Source organism: Tinamus guttatus, unplaced genomic scaffold, assembly GCF_059628265.1.
Source record: "Tinamus guttatus ecotype Peru unplaced genomic scaffold, ASM5962826v1 Tinamus_guttatus_pri_ptg000125l, whole genome shotgun sequence".
Classification (NCBI taxonomy): domain Eukaryota; kingdom Metazoa; phylum Chordata; class Aves; order Tinamiformes; family Tinamidae; genus Tinamus; species Tinamus guttatus.
In genome coordinates, this window is record NW_028288659.1 from 1545197 (window position 1) to 1557860 (window position 12664).

The 12664-nt window shown below is 43.5% G+C and overlaps 1 protein-coding gene across 1 annotated transcript in view; it reads left to right on the plus strand.

Moving 5' to 3' along the window:
- The first annotated feature begins 1392 nt into the window (after positions 1-1392).
- IQSEC3 (IQ motif and Sec7 domain ArfGEF 3) overlaps positions 1393-12664 on the plus strand; it is a 99500-nt gene continuing 88228 nt past the window's right edge. The window contains exon 1 of the mRNA XM_088521552.1: positions 1393-1881. Within this exon, the coding sequence (XP_088377678.1) occupies positions 1409-1881 (473 nt within the window). The 5' untranslated portion in view covers positions 1393-1408. The remainder of the gene's footprint in view (positions 1882-12664) is intronic.

Below are 12664 nucleotides of genomic sequence, written 5' to 3' on the forward strand. Positions count from 1 at the left end.
AGCACTTGCGAGACAACTGTGAAAAGGTTTTTCTTTTTTTTTTTTTCCGAAAGGAAATCTGTGAACAGTTTCTAATCCCGGTGATCCTGGTTGCATCAGTTTACACTTCCAAAGCTATCTGTGAACAGAAGAGGCTCGAAACACACCTTTCATCTCATCTGAAACATTTTTTTACATTTCTCAGTCCTTCACTTCAGGAAACCCTTGACAGTGGTGCAGGTTTAGCTCATCTGAAAAGGCTAACCCCCAGAATCACCTCCTTAAAAACAGATGCCTTTCATGTTGTAGGCTTGCACTTTCTATGTGGGTAGCTACATCTACTGACATGTGTGCCTGAAATTGGGTTTGACTGCTTCTTAGTTCCTAGTTCTCCAGGCCAGCAGTGACTGTACGGCATTTTTTTCCCTGATTTTTTTTTCTTTTTCAGAAATCATCAAACTTGTTTATGCAGTCATACAGAACTTCCTGGAAATAAGTTTATTACCCTCGGCTAGAGTATTTTGTTAATGAATATTGCAGAAAGCACCCAGATTTCTCAGCTGTCCCATGTTGCAAGTCTGTGAGCTCTGAAGGCTGTGGATGAGAAAGGGCAAGAGGAAGGTACTTCTTCAGAAATGAACATAATCCCTGTGGAAAGGTCTAAGGCCAAAGGCCTTGCCTGTCTTCTGTGGTATTATCCCCACAGCTTTCTCCCCCTCTCCCCCTTGAGGAACAGCAGTTAACCTCGTTTCCTTCCTTAAGGAGTGAAACTTGAGACCAAAGATGCAGAAGGGAGGGAAACTTGTGAGGCAGCAACATAGCATGTGCCTCTGACACCCATTTTCCCTTGGTAAGTGTTTCCCTGGGTCACCTATTGGTTCCTGCCTTCTAGCCACTTAAAAGAAAAATAAAGGGGAAAGGAATGAAAAAGAGAGAAAGACAGAGAAGGAAAAAAAGAGAAATCACTAAATCATCCTAGAAAAAAAAGAAAAAAGAAAAAAAAAGAATAAAGCAAATAAAGGAGGCGCCATGCGGGGAGGCCGGCGGGGGCCGCACGGAGCCCTCTCGGCGCGGGGCGCCTCAGGCGCCGCCGCTCCCGCCTCTCCCCGCTGTCCCCCCGCGGCCCCGCCGCGCCACGCGCCCCTCCGCGCCTGCGCGGAGCCGCCTCGGCGCCCGCGCGCGCGCGCGTGAGCGGCCGTTGGGGGCGAGCGGCCGTTGGGGGCGCGCGCGAGCGAGCGAGCGAGCGGCCGTTGGGGGCGAGCGGCCGTTGGGGGGCGCGCGCGGGCGGCCGTTGGGGCGCGCGAGCAGCCGTGTGTGTGCGTGCGTGCACGGGGCGGCGCGGCGCCTCCTCCGCGCACCCCGCGCCGCTCTCGCCGGAGCGGCGGCGGGCGGGCGGGCGGGCGGCGGGGCCCGCGCCGGGCGGCGGGGCATGGAGAGCCTGCTGGAGAACCCGGTGCGCGCCGTGCTCTACCTGAAGGAGCTCACGGCCATCGTGCAGAACCAGCAGAGCCTCATCCACACGCAGCGGCAGCGCATCGACGAGCTGGAGCGGCGCCTGGACGAGCTGAGCACCGAGAACCGCAGCCTGCGCGGGCAGCAGCCGCCGCACGCCGAGCCCCCGGCGCCGCCGCCCGAGCAGCCGCCGCCCGAGCAGCCGCCGCCGGGGCAGCCCGAGCCGCTCCAGCACCACCAACAGCTCCCGCCGCCGCCGCCGCCGCCGCAGCAGCAGCAGCCGCCGGGCAAGCAGGCGGCGGGGCGGGCGGCCGGGCACCAGCACCCGCCGCTGCAGCCGCCCCAGCCGCCGGCGGAGAAGGAGGCCCGCGAGAAGGGCTGCTGCGGGGCCCTGCTCCAGCACAAGCCCCCGCCGGGCCTCGGCAAAGGCGTCCTGAGCAGGAGAGCGGAGTAAGTGCGGAGGGCGCGGGGGCGGCGCCGGGCAGGAGCGGCTCCTGCCGGGCCACAGCGCGGGGCTGAAGTGGGGCTAACCCCGTGTGGGGGCGGCTGGGGAATCCCTCCCTCCTTCCATACCTCCTTGCATACCTCGTTCCATACCTCCCTTCCTTCTTCCTTCCCTCCTTCCTTCTCATCGGAGCAGACAGTGCACAACGGGGCGAGGATGCTGCCTCCATTCCCCCCATGCCCAGGCGCTCGTGGGGCCACTCAGGCTGCTCGCCCACCGTGCCCACGCGTAGCATCGCACCCCATTTGTCTCTCGTGATCCCGTGTCCGGCATCCAAGCGAGTGTGATGTAGCCCAGGACGGGGGAAGGTGCTTTGCAAAGGATTGCAGTGTTTGTGGCAGTGGCTGTTTGCCTCAAAGTGCTGCTTGTCCCTCAAAAATACCCGCAAACTTCCCTGAAAGGACCTGGGGTTTTCTTACCTCGCTCATGTAAGGGTATAACATATGCACTATGTTGCATGGGATGTATGCATGCTCATAGAGATGCAGATGCTTCACATATGCTTGATGTTTAGGGTGCATCATATTGTACTTGTATGTCAATTGTCTTTTATTTATTTATTTATTTATTTATTTTTGATGAGTGGCATCTGATAGTGATCCACGTCTTAAAAGGACAAAGTACTGTTTTGCTGGCCCTTCCTCTTCAGTGGAGGAAGCATGACGGCTACTACTGAATGCTGATAGTGCTCTGTGGGCATATACGTATAGTAAACCAGGGCAAGCATCCCAGTGCTATAGGGGGTGGAAGAGGCTACTATTGAGGAGGCACATTTTCTTGGATTGCTTGTCCTGTACGTGCCATAAGTACACCAGCCCGGCTGGTAGATACAGCTGCACTCAGGACTGTTTGCCTCTGCGTAGGCACTTGGAAAGTAAGGGAATGTTTTCCAGTTGAAAGACAGAGTTAGGGAAGTTAGGAAGAGAAGGAGCGTACTTTCTCATCTGGTCTCCTGTATAAAAATGAAGCTCATATAAGTAGTAAAGCTAGACCTGCATTACTTTCCTAGAATGAACTCTCTTGCTTTGGCTATCGTAATGTTGAAGCAAAGGAAGAAGGCAGCACACTCTGCAGCCCAGGACGTATTCTTTGTCTCTTTTGACTTGTAGGATAAATGGGCCCCTTCTCTCTTATGTTTGGTTTGAATACAAAATCATAGCTAGGGCATTGAGCTGGATTTTCAGCTAGTGTAAGTAGAGTTACGGCACTTCATATCAGCTAAGCATCTATCACGTGACTGAGAAAATCAGTGGAGACATTACTATTGAAAGAAATACTATTAAAGGAATGTGTACAATCTGAGGCATGTTTGAATCCCAAAAGACAAACCCATATTCCCAAAATACTGCACTGCAAGGACTCAGATTTGCACAATAGGGCAACTTAAAGGAACTGAGTGAGCTATGCAGAGTGCTAATTCAAGCATTTGCAGTATCGGGCCGTTATTCACCATGCCAAAGACGAAGTTTTAAAAGACATAGGGCCTGATCCTGATTTCAAGCCCTGCAGAAGTACAGAATAGCTTAGGTTAAGTCGCTGAGGTCAAAACAGTAAGAATCCCATATAAAAACACATAATCAACCTCATTATTTTTAAATAGTGGGTTCCTGCAGTGAAGGCAGTGTTAGAAACATTGCATTAGCAAGGGCTTTCCTTTCATCTGAACAGAGTTTCTAACATACGTCATTACACAGGTTGAAGAATCAATTTCTATGCACAAATCTAAATACCTCATCCTTATCTGAGCCTTTTTGCAGTGAGGGTTTCATTAGGGGAATAAAATTGTAGATTTTTTTTCTTCTTCTTACCAAAATGCACAAGGAGAACCATATTAAGAACACGGCTGATATCTAATATATTATAGCATAATCCATATATACATCAGATAGATAGATAAATATATGTAGCCTTTTTGTGGAAAGTCGGGGCTGCTGCTGGGGATAACAGAGCAATCCCTGCAGCGCTCTTCACTCAGGAGGATTAAAATAGACTGCTTCTGTTTCCTTCTATAGCTTAGGCAAAACAAAATCTTTGTATAGAAAAGGAAATATGAGAAATGCAAAACAGTCTGCAGTTCTCACTCCTGCAGGTTCCTGGGTTTTTTTATTTTGTCTTTTTTTTTTTTCATTGATTGTATACACTGGGTTTCATCCTCTCTCATCTTTGACTGTTAGACAGAAATCAAAGAGACCGTAAAATCTCACTTAAAGGCAACTTGGATGTGAAGGATATTTCACCTCCTTTTGACAGCATGCCCAGCATCCCTTATGATCCAACTGGCCAATCTGAGAGTTACGTTTTGTCTTTTGTGTGGCAGCAGGGGACATATGCTTTAATATACCTAAACAGAATAGGTGTCTGCAATCCCTCCCTCCTCACATCTATGGTCATATTTGTCACTGTATTAAAGACCCTGAAATTCAGCTCTGATTTTTTACCTCTTAACAAAGAACTTAGGGACTGACTAATAATCACAATAGAAAATGGCCACTCTGAGCAGAACAGAAATGAAATTTTAGTGGATCAGGATGCAGAGGCTGAAAGCGGGGGTTAAAACAGCACCCACGCAGCACCTGGCTGTCACTGCCCAGCAAAGGAATTTCCTCCATCTCTCAGAAAATAAGAGGCTCTAGACAGAATGTTTAAATGTATGTGTGATGTCCCTGCTCACCTCAGACACAGCCCAGTGATTTTGTTCATTTTGAGCTAGGACTGAGGGTTTTTTTTTTTTTTCTGCAGCCTGGCTCACCTAAAGTCCTGGGTAGAAGTGAAGAGCTGAGTCCTTGGACACATGTGACTGTTCATGTCAACTGGGGCAGCCTTCTGAGGGGGATTTGCAGGAAAAAAATCAAAAAATCCCTCTCCATTCTTTCAAGTTCATTCTTACTTTCTTTGCTAGGTTGCATTAAACCACTACCTTCTGGTTTTTTAAGCCTACAGTTTTTGAAGAGAACAAAGCCCATGTCCCTAGGCTATAAATCCTTCTCTAAAGAGGGAGGAATCTTGGGAGTTATGCGGAGACCCACTGTTGTGTGAGAAAGGCAGCGCTGAGCTTACCTATGAGAGGCAAGATAGGGTACAAGGTGTTTGAACAGATCCTCAGCAAGAACTAGGCTGATTATTATTCCGTGGCATCTGTCTCTTTCTACCTTAGGAATCTATTGCATAAGTGCCTCACAGCTTTAAAAACAAAAAATAAGGTCATTCATCATGGAATGTTTTGCTTCAAAAACACAGGTTGCCAAATTAGCATAGCTTGGATCACCCTTATTAGGCAGCCTCTTGTCTTAAGGGACCACCCTAAAGGATCGTCAAATGCTGTGAATATAATTTTTCCTTCCTTTCATTATCAGAAAACTACCTTATTTGCCAAGGATCAGTACCCTTCACCGAGTATCAGAGAAATACCACAGGGCTGAATTTAACAGATTAAGTCTAAATGTCCCAAATCCTGCAGTCATTTTATCAGTGAAACTCTTTAAATGGGAGCTCTGCCTATGGAAGATTTTCAACTCGTTCATTAGCTGGAAAACTCACTTTGATAAATACAGTTAGAATAGCAACTAAATACTTCGTAGTTCCTTCTGTCAAAAGACATGAGTCCAATATACCAGCATTCTATGTGGCACTAAAGTCTTTTTTAAGCTTGTCACCAACAGTGAGAAAAGGTGCAGAAACATTATAAATCTAGAATGACATAAATAACCTAAGCATTATTAGCCAATGTTTGTATTACAATCTCCCAATGCAAGAACAAACTCTTAAAACTCTTGGAAGAAGTTTTCTAAAATCACATTTTCCCAGAGGTCTTAAAGCTCATTTGTATTTGCACTGGGCTGAAACTTATTTTATTTTTTACTGGTTCTGGATAATATTTTCTATCTTAGTAAAGAAGGCATGGTTTAAAAGACTTGATGTTTGAGTCACTTAGTTTCTGTTGTGGTCTGAGGCTGTTTGCTGTATTTTTGTTTAATTTCAAAAGCTTAATTATGTAACTTTAAAATGAAGATATTGCATATGTAGAGGTGCTGCTTTCCATAATTTTTCTTTTTAACTATGCATTAATGTTCTATTCTATGGATTATCTCCAGGGTAAAGGCATTAGACCAAATCCCACAGATTTCAATGGGTACTAACAATTACTGTAAATATTATGGCTTACTATTAGCATATTTTGCTATATTTGCGCATTGCACCAGCACACACACACACACAAAAAAAAGAAAGAAAAAAGAAAAGGAAAAAAAAGAAAAGGCCAGAACAATTGTGATTTGCTTGTGAACCCCCAGATACCCACTTCTTTCACTTTGGGTGTACCCTGAATTTGCCCTCTGCTTTCAGTCTTTCGGATTCAAATTTCCCCCAACCTATTTCAAGGTTTAATTCCCTCGAGCTTTTACGTACCAAAAATAGTTGTGTGGTGCTGCTGCTCTGGGTGCTGCAAATCCCTGCTAGTAATGCACAGTTTCAGCACTGAAAGCTGTATGTAGTAAGGTGCTGTAAGCTGGAGTCAAATGACTGAAGTTTGCATTAGCGCAGCTACACAAATGCTAAAGCCCTGCTTAGATCAAATTGAAATGAATAGCAGAAGGAAGAAAAGAAACTAGACTGTCACAATCCCCTATTTTAAGTTATACCCATCCATTCTGGTTCCTTTCGCACTGTAATTAGCAGAGGGCATACATTATGGCATGAACATACCTGCTTCATATCTGCATCAGGACAGCAAAATCCCAGGCAAAGGAATATGGAATTAATGGTTCACAACGATATTGTAAGAAATACCAGATGAAGCAGAGAGGAAAAATCCTCAGTCTGGGGAAGGTTCAGGATGAAATTCCAGCGGCAAAAAGACTTGTAAAACTGCCTAGTAAAGATGGAATGAGGAATCCCACCTACAGGGAGAGGACCTCAATATGATGCTGTGTAAGATCCTGGCCAGAGCAACACAGGGTCAGCATCTAAAAGAGCTATTGTGGGAAATCTCACTGGCTGAATGAGAACCTCAGGAAGTAATAACAGGGAAGTAGTCTGTATAAAATACTGCCTACCTGCTTTGGACAGATACCACAGGGTTCTGTGTCTCGACTGAGAGAAGTACCTGTAGTAAAACAGACTCATCCTGATTGATCTTTTAAGAGAAGCCAAGGGTGGAAGAAACAGCAAAAAAGGTGTTGTTGTTATTGTTTTTGTTTTTTAACGCTTAAATGAAGAGGATGCAAATGCATTGTTTTGTTTTTCTCACAGGATAGTGCAGTTCTCGTTCTTATGTCACTCAGCTGTGTGATCTGTTGTAGCCAGGCTGTTCTTCTCTGGTGGCAAGGATGCAATCCTTGCATATGCTTGGACTGCTGCATTGGGTGTCACTTCCCAGGCAGTTCTGAGGTTAAGGCACACATGCAATAATTTTAAGAGCAGTGGACTCCTGTGACAACACTGTTAGCAATCAAAAGAACTCATACTTGTCTGTTTGGAAATGGTATCAAAGAAAAATGGCCCCAGATAAATGGATATTAACATCACCTTTGAGAATTCCTGATGGGCAAGCAGTGCCAGGTGACTCTTAGGCCACATGTCCCATTCTTGGCAGCACATACGGTGTAGGAGGTATCACTGTTCTGTAACCAGTGACTGGTACTTACGTGCCCTTCATAAAATCACATGTACACAGGAATATACAGTTTAAGACTTATGAATGCAGCTGGTTGCTACTTATATGAAACATAGACTCTGCATATTCCCACCACCCCACACAGGGTATTACTTACGCTCTTGGTCAGGGTAAGACAAAAAAAAAACCAGCCTTGGGATGTGCTTCTAGTCTTGGATGATGCCAGACCAGAGCATGTCAGCAAGCAGTTTGGTCATCTATTAATGTTGACTACTATATATTCAGTCAAAGAAGTGTCTGCATGATAAAATGAAGTATACTCTTGCAAGCACAAATACCTGTAGACACACAGATGTGCTGGATTGCAGTAATTTCCTTGTCTTGGCCTTTTAATATTTTTGCTTCTCTTGGAATCCAAGTAGAAGGAGTCTCTATATCTTAATATAGATCTTAGATATCTTAATATTTATCTTAATATCTAATCTGAACCTTCAGTTTGTTCATCCTTTGCTATTCCTGTTATTTTTTCCTGCAAGTGCCTACTTATATTGCTTTTTTTTCCTGCTTTCTATTTTAGTTCAACAATGGTTTATTTCTCTCTTTTTTAAAATCTCTAGTATGAAATCTTCTTTTGTTTCTCCCTTAGGAAAACATTATAGAAAGACAGAAATATTCCTCTGTGCAACAGATGGAATATACTTCATTTGTTATAAAATTACCTGTAGCCTGTGATCATTACTTAGTCTGCAACCATGGAACCACATAAGAGCAGATGAGCAAAAAAGGAAAAAGACATTTATGAAGTCAGAGCCTGAAATGTGATCTTTTTTTTTTCTTTTTCATGCAAATTTTTAAAATTATGTATTTTTTTTCTCTCGAAGAGGTGTGTCCTGGCACAAACTAACTAACAATATTATATAATCCATCTATTTTGGAGTTTGTTATTTCAGTCAGCTAAACCCTAGATGAGAAAACGAAAGTCTCGACTATTGGATTTGTTCTGTTCTGTGGCTATGTTGAAGAAGCAGTAAGATCTCTTAGCTAGAGCATTAGACTGGCAGTCTTAAGATCAAAGTTCAGTTCTTCCTAAATGTAATTTTAACAGACTTTTGATGCAGGACAGACATTTTTTTTTCTCTCTCTCTCTGTACGTTAAGCTCTGTGACAAAGCAGTTGAAGATGCATTGTTAGAGTGGGCTGGCAGGTCATGGACTATGCTTTTATGAATTTCAACATAAGAAGCAGCATAGAGTCCTTGTCATTACTTGCAATGTGTACTGCAAGGTGATATTGTATATTTGTACATATGTATGGATATATATAATGTGTATTTTATATATGTATATCTGCACATAGAGAATGTGCTTGCCTATACATTTGTCTACTGTAAATATCTAGGAAAAAAAAGTGAAAAGCACTTAGTTTCTGCGCTTTTTAAGCACAGAAAAGCAAATCTTCTGCTGGAGGAAATCAGTGTATCTTTACTGACGTCAATACAGCCAAGGCAATTTACATCACCTGAGGATCTGTGCCAGATTTTGTGTATCTGTCCTAATACACAAATACACAATCATCCACTAGTGTAAATGAGTGCTGACAATTGCAAAGAATAGCAGCTCATTGCAGAAATAACAGTGAATAATGAGAAAACCATCAAGCAACATTCTGATTTTTCATGTTGCAATGTTTTCTTATGGTACTTTAAGGTGATAAGAATTTTGGTGCTGTAGGGTTGTAAAGATATATTTGTTCAGTTTGTTCTGTTCTCTACCTTGAACATGCACTCTCAATCTGCTTCTTACACAAGTATTATTTTTATAGCTTTTCCTAAGATTATGCAAATTTATTCACTATTATTTTAATGTGCTCTGAAGTTAGAACCTTCTGAGTGGAATAGAAGGGGTTCAAAGTTTTCTGTGGTTAGTCCCATCTAAGAAGTGGTGTTTTGTGTGAATTGAACTGATTTTGAGTATGAAATAAGAGATGGTAAACCTCCTCATCAAGCCTGCCGTCTTCTGGCTGAAAATAAGGGGCCTGTGAGCTGCAGAACTAACAGAACTTGAGGTCCAGAAGATTTGTGTCATAGCTGCATTTTATGATGTCAGAGCAAGATATGAGTTCTGATCTAAGCTTTTTCTGATATTGAGGCTTTTATAACATTTCTTTCCAGCATGGAGTCTTCTGTTTGGAGTGATGGTTCAGTTCACTCTGCAGCCTTTCCCTCAGGGAAGACTCTACGAACCTCTCTCTCTCTCTATCCAGCCACCTGTTTTTATGGAACCAATAAGAAGTTAATGTATCTGAGATGATAACTATTTCTCTGTTAAACTTTGTAGAAATTACACACTGGGAACCATAGTTAGAAAGTAGGAAATAACACAGACACACACACAGAAAAACATATGCATTGAAAGAAGCACAGAAATACATGGTTATAGAAAATACATTTTCCTTAGGAAACAAGGCAAAAGGACCAAACCCAGAATTTTTTTAGAATTATTTTAGCTCAACCATACTCCACTCCAAATATGACAATATTTCATGGTGTTGACTTTCTGTGTGTAATTGCCTCTTAGAAGTCTTGGAATATTGAAGTTACAAAAATGACGGTAGGAATTCAGTGGGCAGCCAGGTGGGGGTTTAACAGTGCCATACAGAGTCTCTTGCTCTTCCTGGCTTTGCACATGAATTTGGTGCATCATCTTAACCCACATGCTAACAACTGCATGGACATAAGCTGTTGCTGAGATGGTTACTACAAGAGAGGTTAATTTATATTTCCTGAAACACACATAAAGCATGATGTCATTCTCAAGAGTAGTAGAAACATGGCACTGAAAATAGTACAGACGCTTGGAGTTTTCTTCAGCTTTTGCTGCACTCAGATGTTTGTTGAAATGCTGAGATTTCTATTAAAAATTAAGACCTCCCTCTCAATCTGTTTGTCTCCGTGCCCAAGTGGGGCCCTGTTCCTGAGGAACATTCTTGGATCCTGCTCCTGGAGAGATGTGGTTGTGGCACTGAGTCTCTTAGTTTTCTACACAAGACAGTGTTTACTGAAAGGGAGAGTATTTGTCCAGACTTATGGAGATTATTACCTTTCTTTCAAGTTTGCTTGCAGAATGAAGCTTGGCCCTTGTGTTTGTCCCCCCATGCAGACTGCTGTTTCTGCCTTTGCTGCACTGTTCTGAGAAAAGCTTTAGCTCTGCAGTCAATTCCAAAGAGTCACAAATGTCCTTGTCTTTCACTTGCTATTTTTTAATTTGAAAATCCATTCCCAGTAGGACACCAGTAGACTGCCTGTGTCTGTCTAGGCACACATATGCCCCCCTTCACCATACTGACTATCTGGGTTTGTCCTAAGGATCCATGCTGATTTCCATGTACAGTGGACACTGACCTTCATCTGAACTTGCAACTGATTTAAGGAATCACCTCTCTTTTCTCTGAACACTCTGTGGTTCCCATGCCAAAGACTTCCCTTTAAACATTTTTTTTTTCTATAGTGTTTTGTGATGATAAATCTATATCAAATCAAAGTCCTCAAGTAGATAGACAACACAGACCAGCGCTATGCACTAGTTTGCAATCTGGATAGGTTGAAGAGCCGGAGTCTGTTATCACTTAATGGCAAATCTGAGTAACTGAATTGCCTTAGTTAAGTGTCTGCAAATTTGAAGAGATGTGAGATTACGCTTGTATATGGTATCTGATGCTATGGATCTTCTTGAGGTGACTGCTGTCCCACCACTGGAACTAGCTAGTTTGAATTAGTTATTAGCCTGGCAGATTCCCTGCACACTTGCAGTGGCAATCATTTGGGATGGCACAGCCAACTGCTGTAATCTTTCCCCCAAGAATTCTTTATTAGTCATTTGGGATAAGACTGAGAGTCCTGGTAGCTGCAGTGACATCCACTGCTTGTTCCTTCTTTCTGCCAACAAAGGACTGAGATTCTCTTCTTCGTCAAGCGGAATACATAAATGCTAACTTCGCTAGACGTGCTCTGACTGGAATGATTATTCTACCTTTATCCCCTCATTTACTCTGACTCTTAACACAGCCAGAAAGATGGAGAATCCAGGACAAGATAGTATCATTGATGAGTGAAAAGAGTTGGCAAGGAATTCGGGTCTCAGACACTTAGGAGTATTTAGCCTCCTGAAGGTAAAAGGTGAAAGAACAAATGCATTACTTTTTAAGGGGTGGTTAGATTTGGGTGCCATCTACAGTGTATTTCTACTTTCTGCTCATGGCAGCCTTCAGGCTGGTCTTATTTCTTTGTTAACCTGCTCTTCAAATCCCAGGGCTGAAAGCTTGGCTGTAGTATTGCCTCAGGACTATATCACAGGGGTGGGCACAACTGCTTGCTCTCCCAAGCCTGTACAGCAGTCATAAAATAAAGCATGCCATACTTACGGGTTCTGCAGGGGTTACCTGTGCAGGGAGATATAGGTTGGTGGAAGAGCAGTGGAGAGGAGTTAAAAGGGGGCAGTGAAACGACCCACTGAAAGAATGGGTCCTTAAGAATACAAGAATCCCAGGGTCCCCATAACATTGTCCTGAAGAAGTCATAAGTGTTTGGTTGCTTGGTTCATTTATGTGTGCTACTGTAATAATATTTTAATGTAGCTGGGAGAAGGCAGGAATGATAGGAGTTATGTTCTATTTTTGTGAGCCTTTCTACTCTAGAAAAATTACTAATGAACACAATACCCTCAACATTACCTTTAACAGGTACTGTCTGGTTGAAGCCATCATCCCAGTCAGCAGCTCCGGTGCTTAAGGAAAGAGCTCACTACTGCATGCTGAGGTTGCATGTGAGTAGCTCTCATCACAGCAAGATGGGAGATTGCCAGATCTCATAAACAAATGCAGTTTGGCAGGGTCAGACAGTCCAGACAATTTTCAAAAAATACCTAGAGAGCTGGGAGGTGACCCTGGGGTGGGTCTGCAGATAGAATCCCTTTCAGCACGTTGCAGCCTAGTATTAGCACCAGTTTTTCAGATTACATGTCAGGGACTTAAAAAACCCGTGTCTCTATCCAGAATACACATGTAGAAAGCAATAGTCTTATCCCTGTTCACATGCCAGCCTGAATCTGTTGTCATGCTCC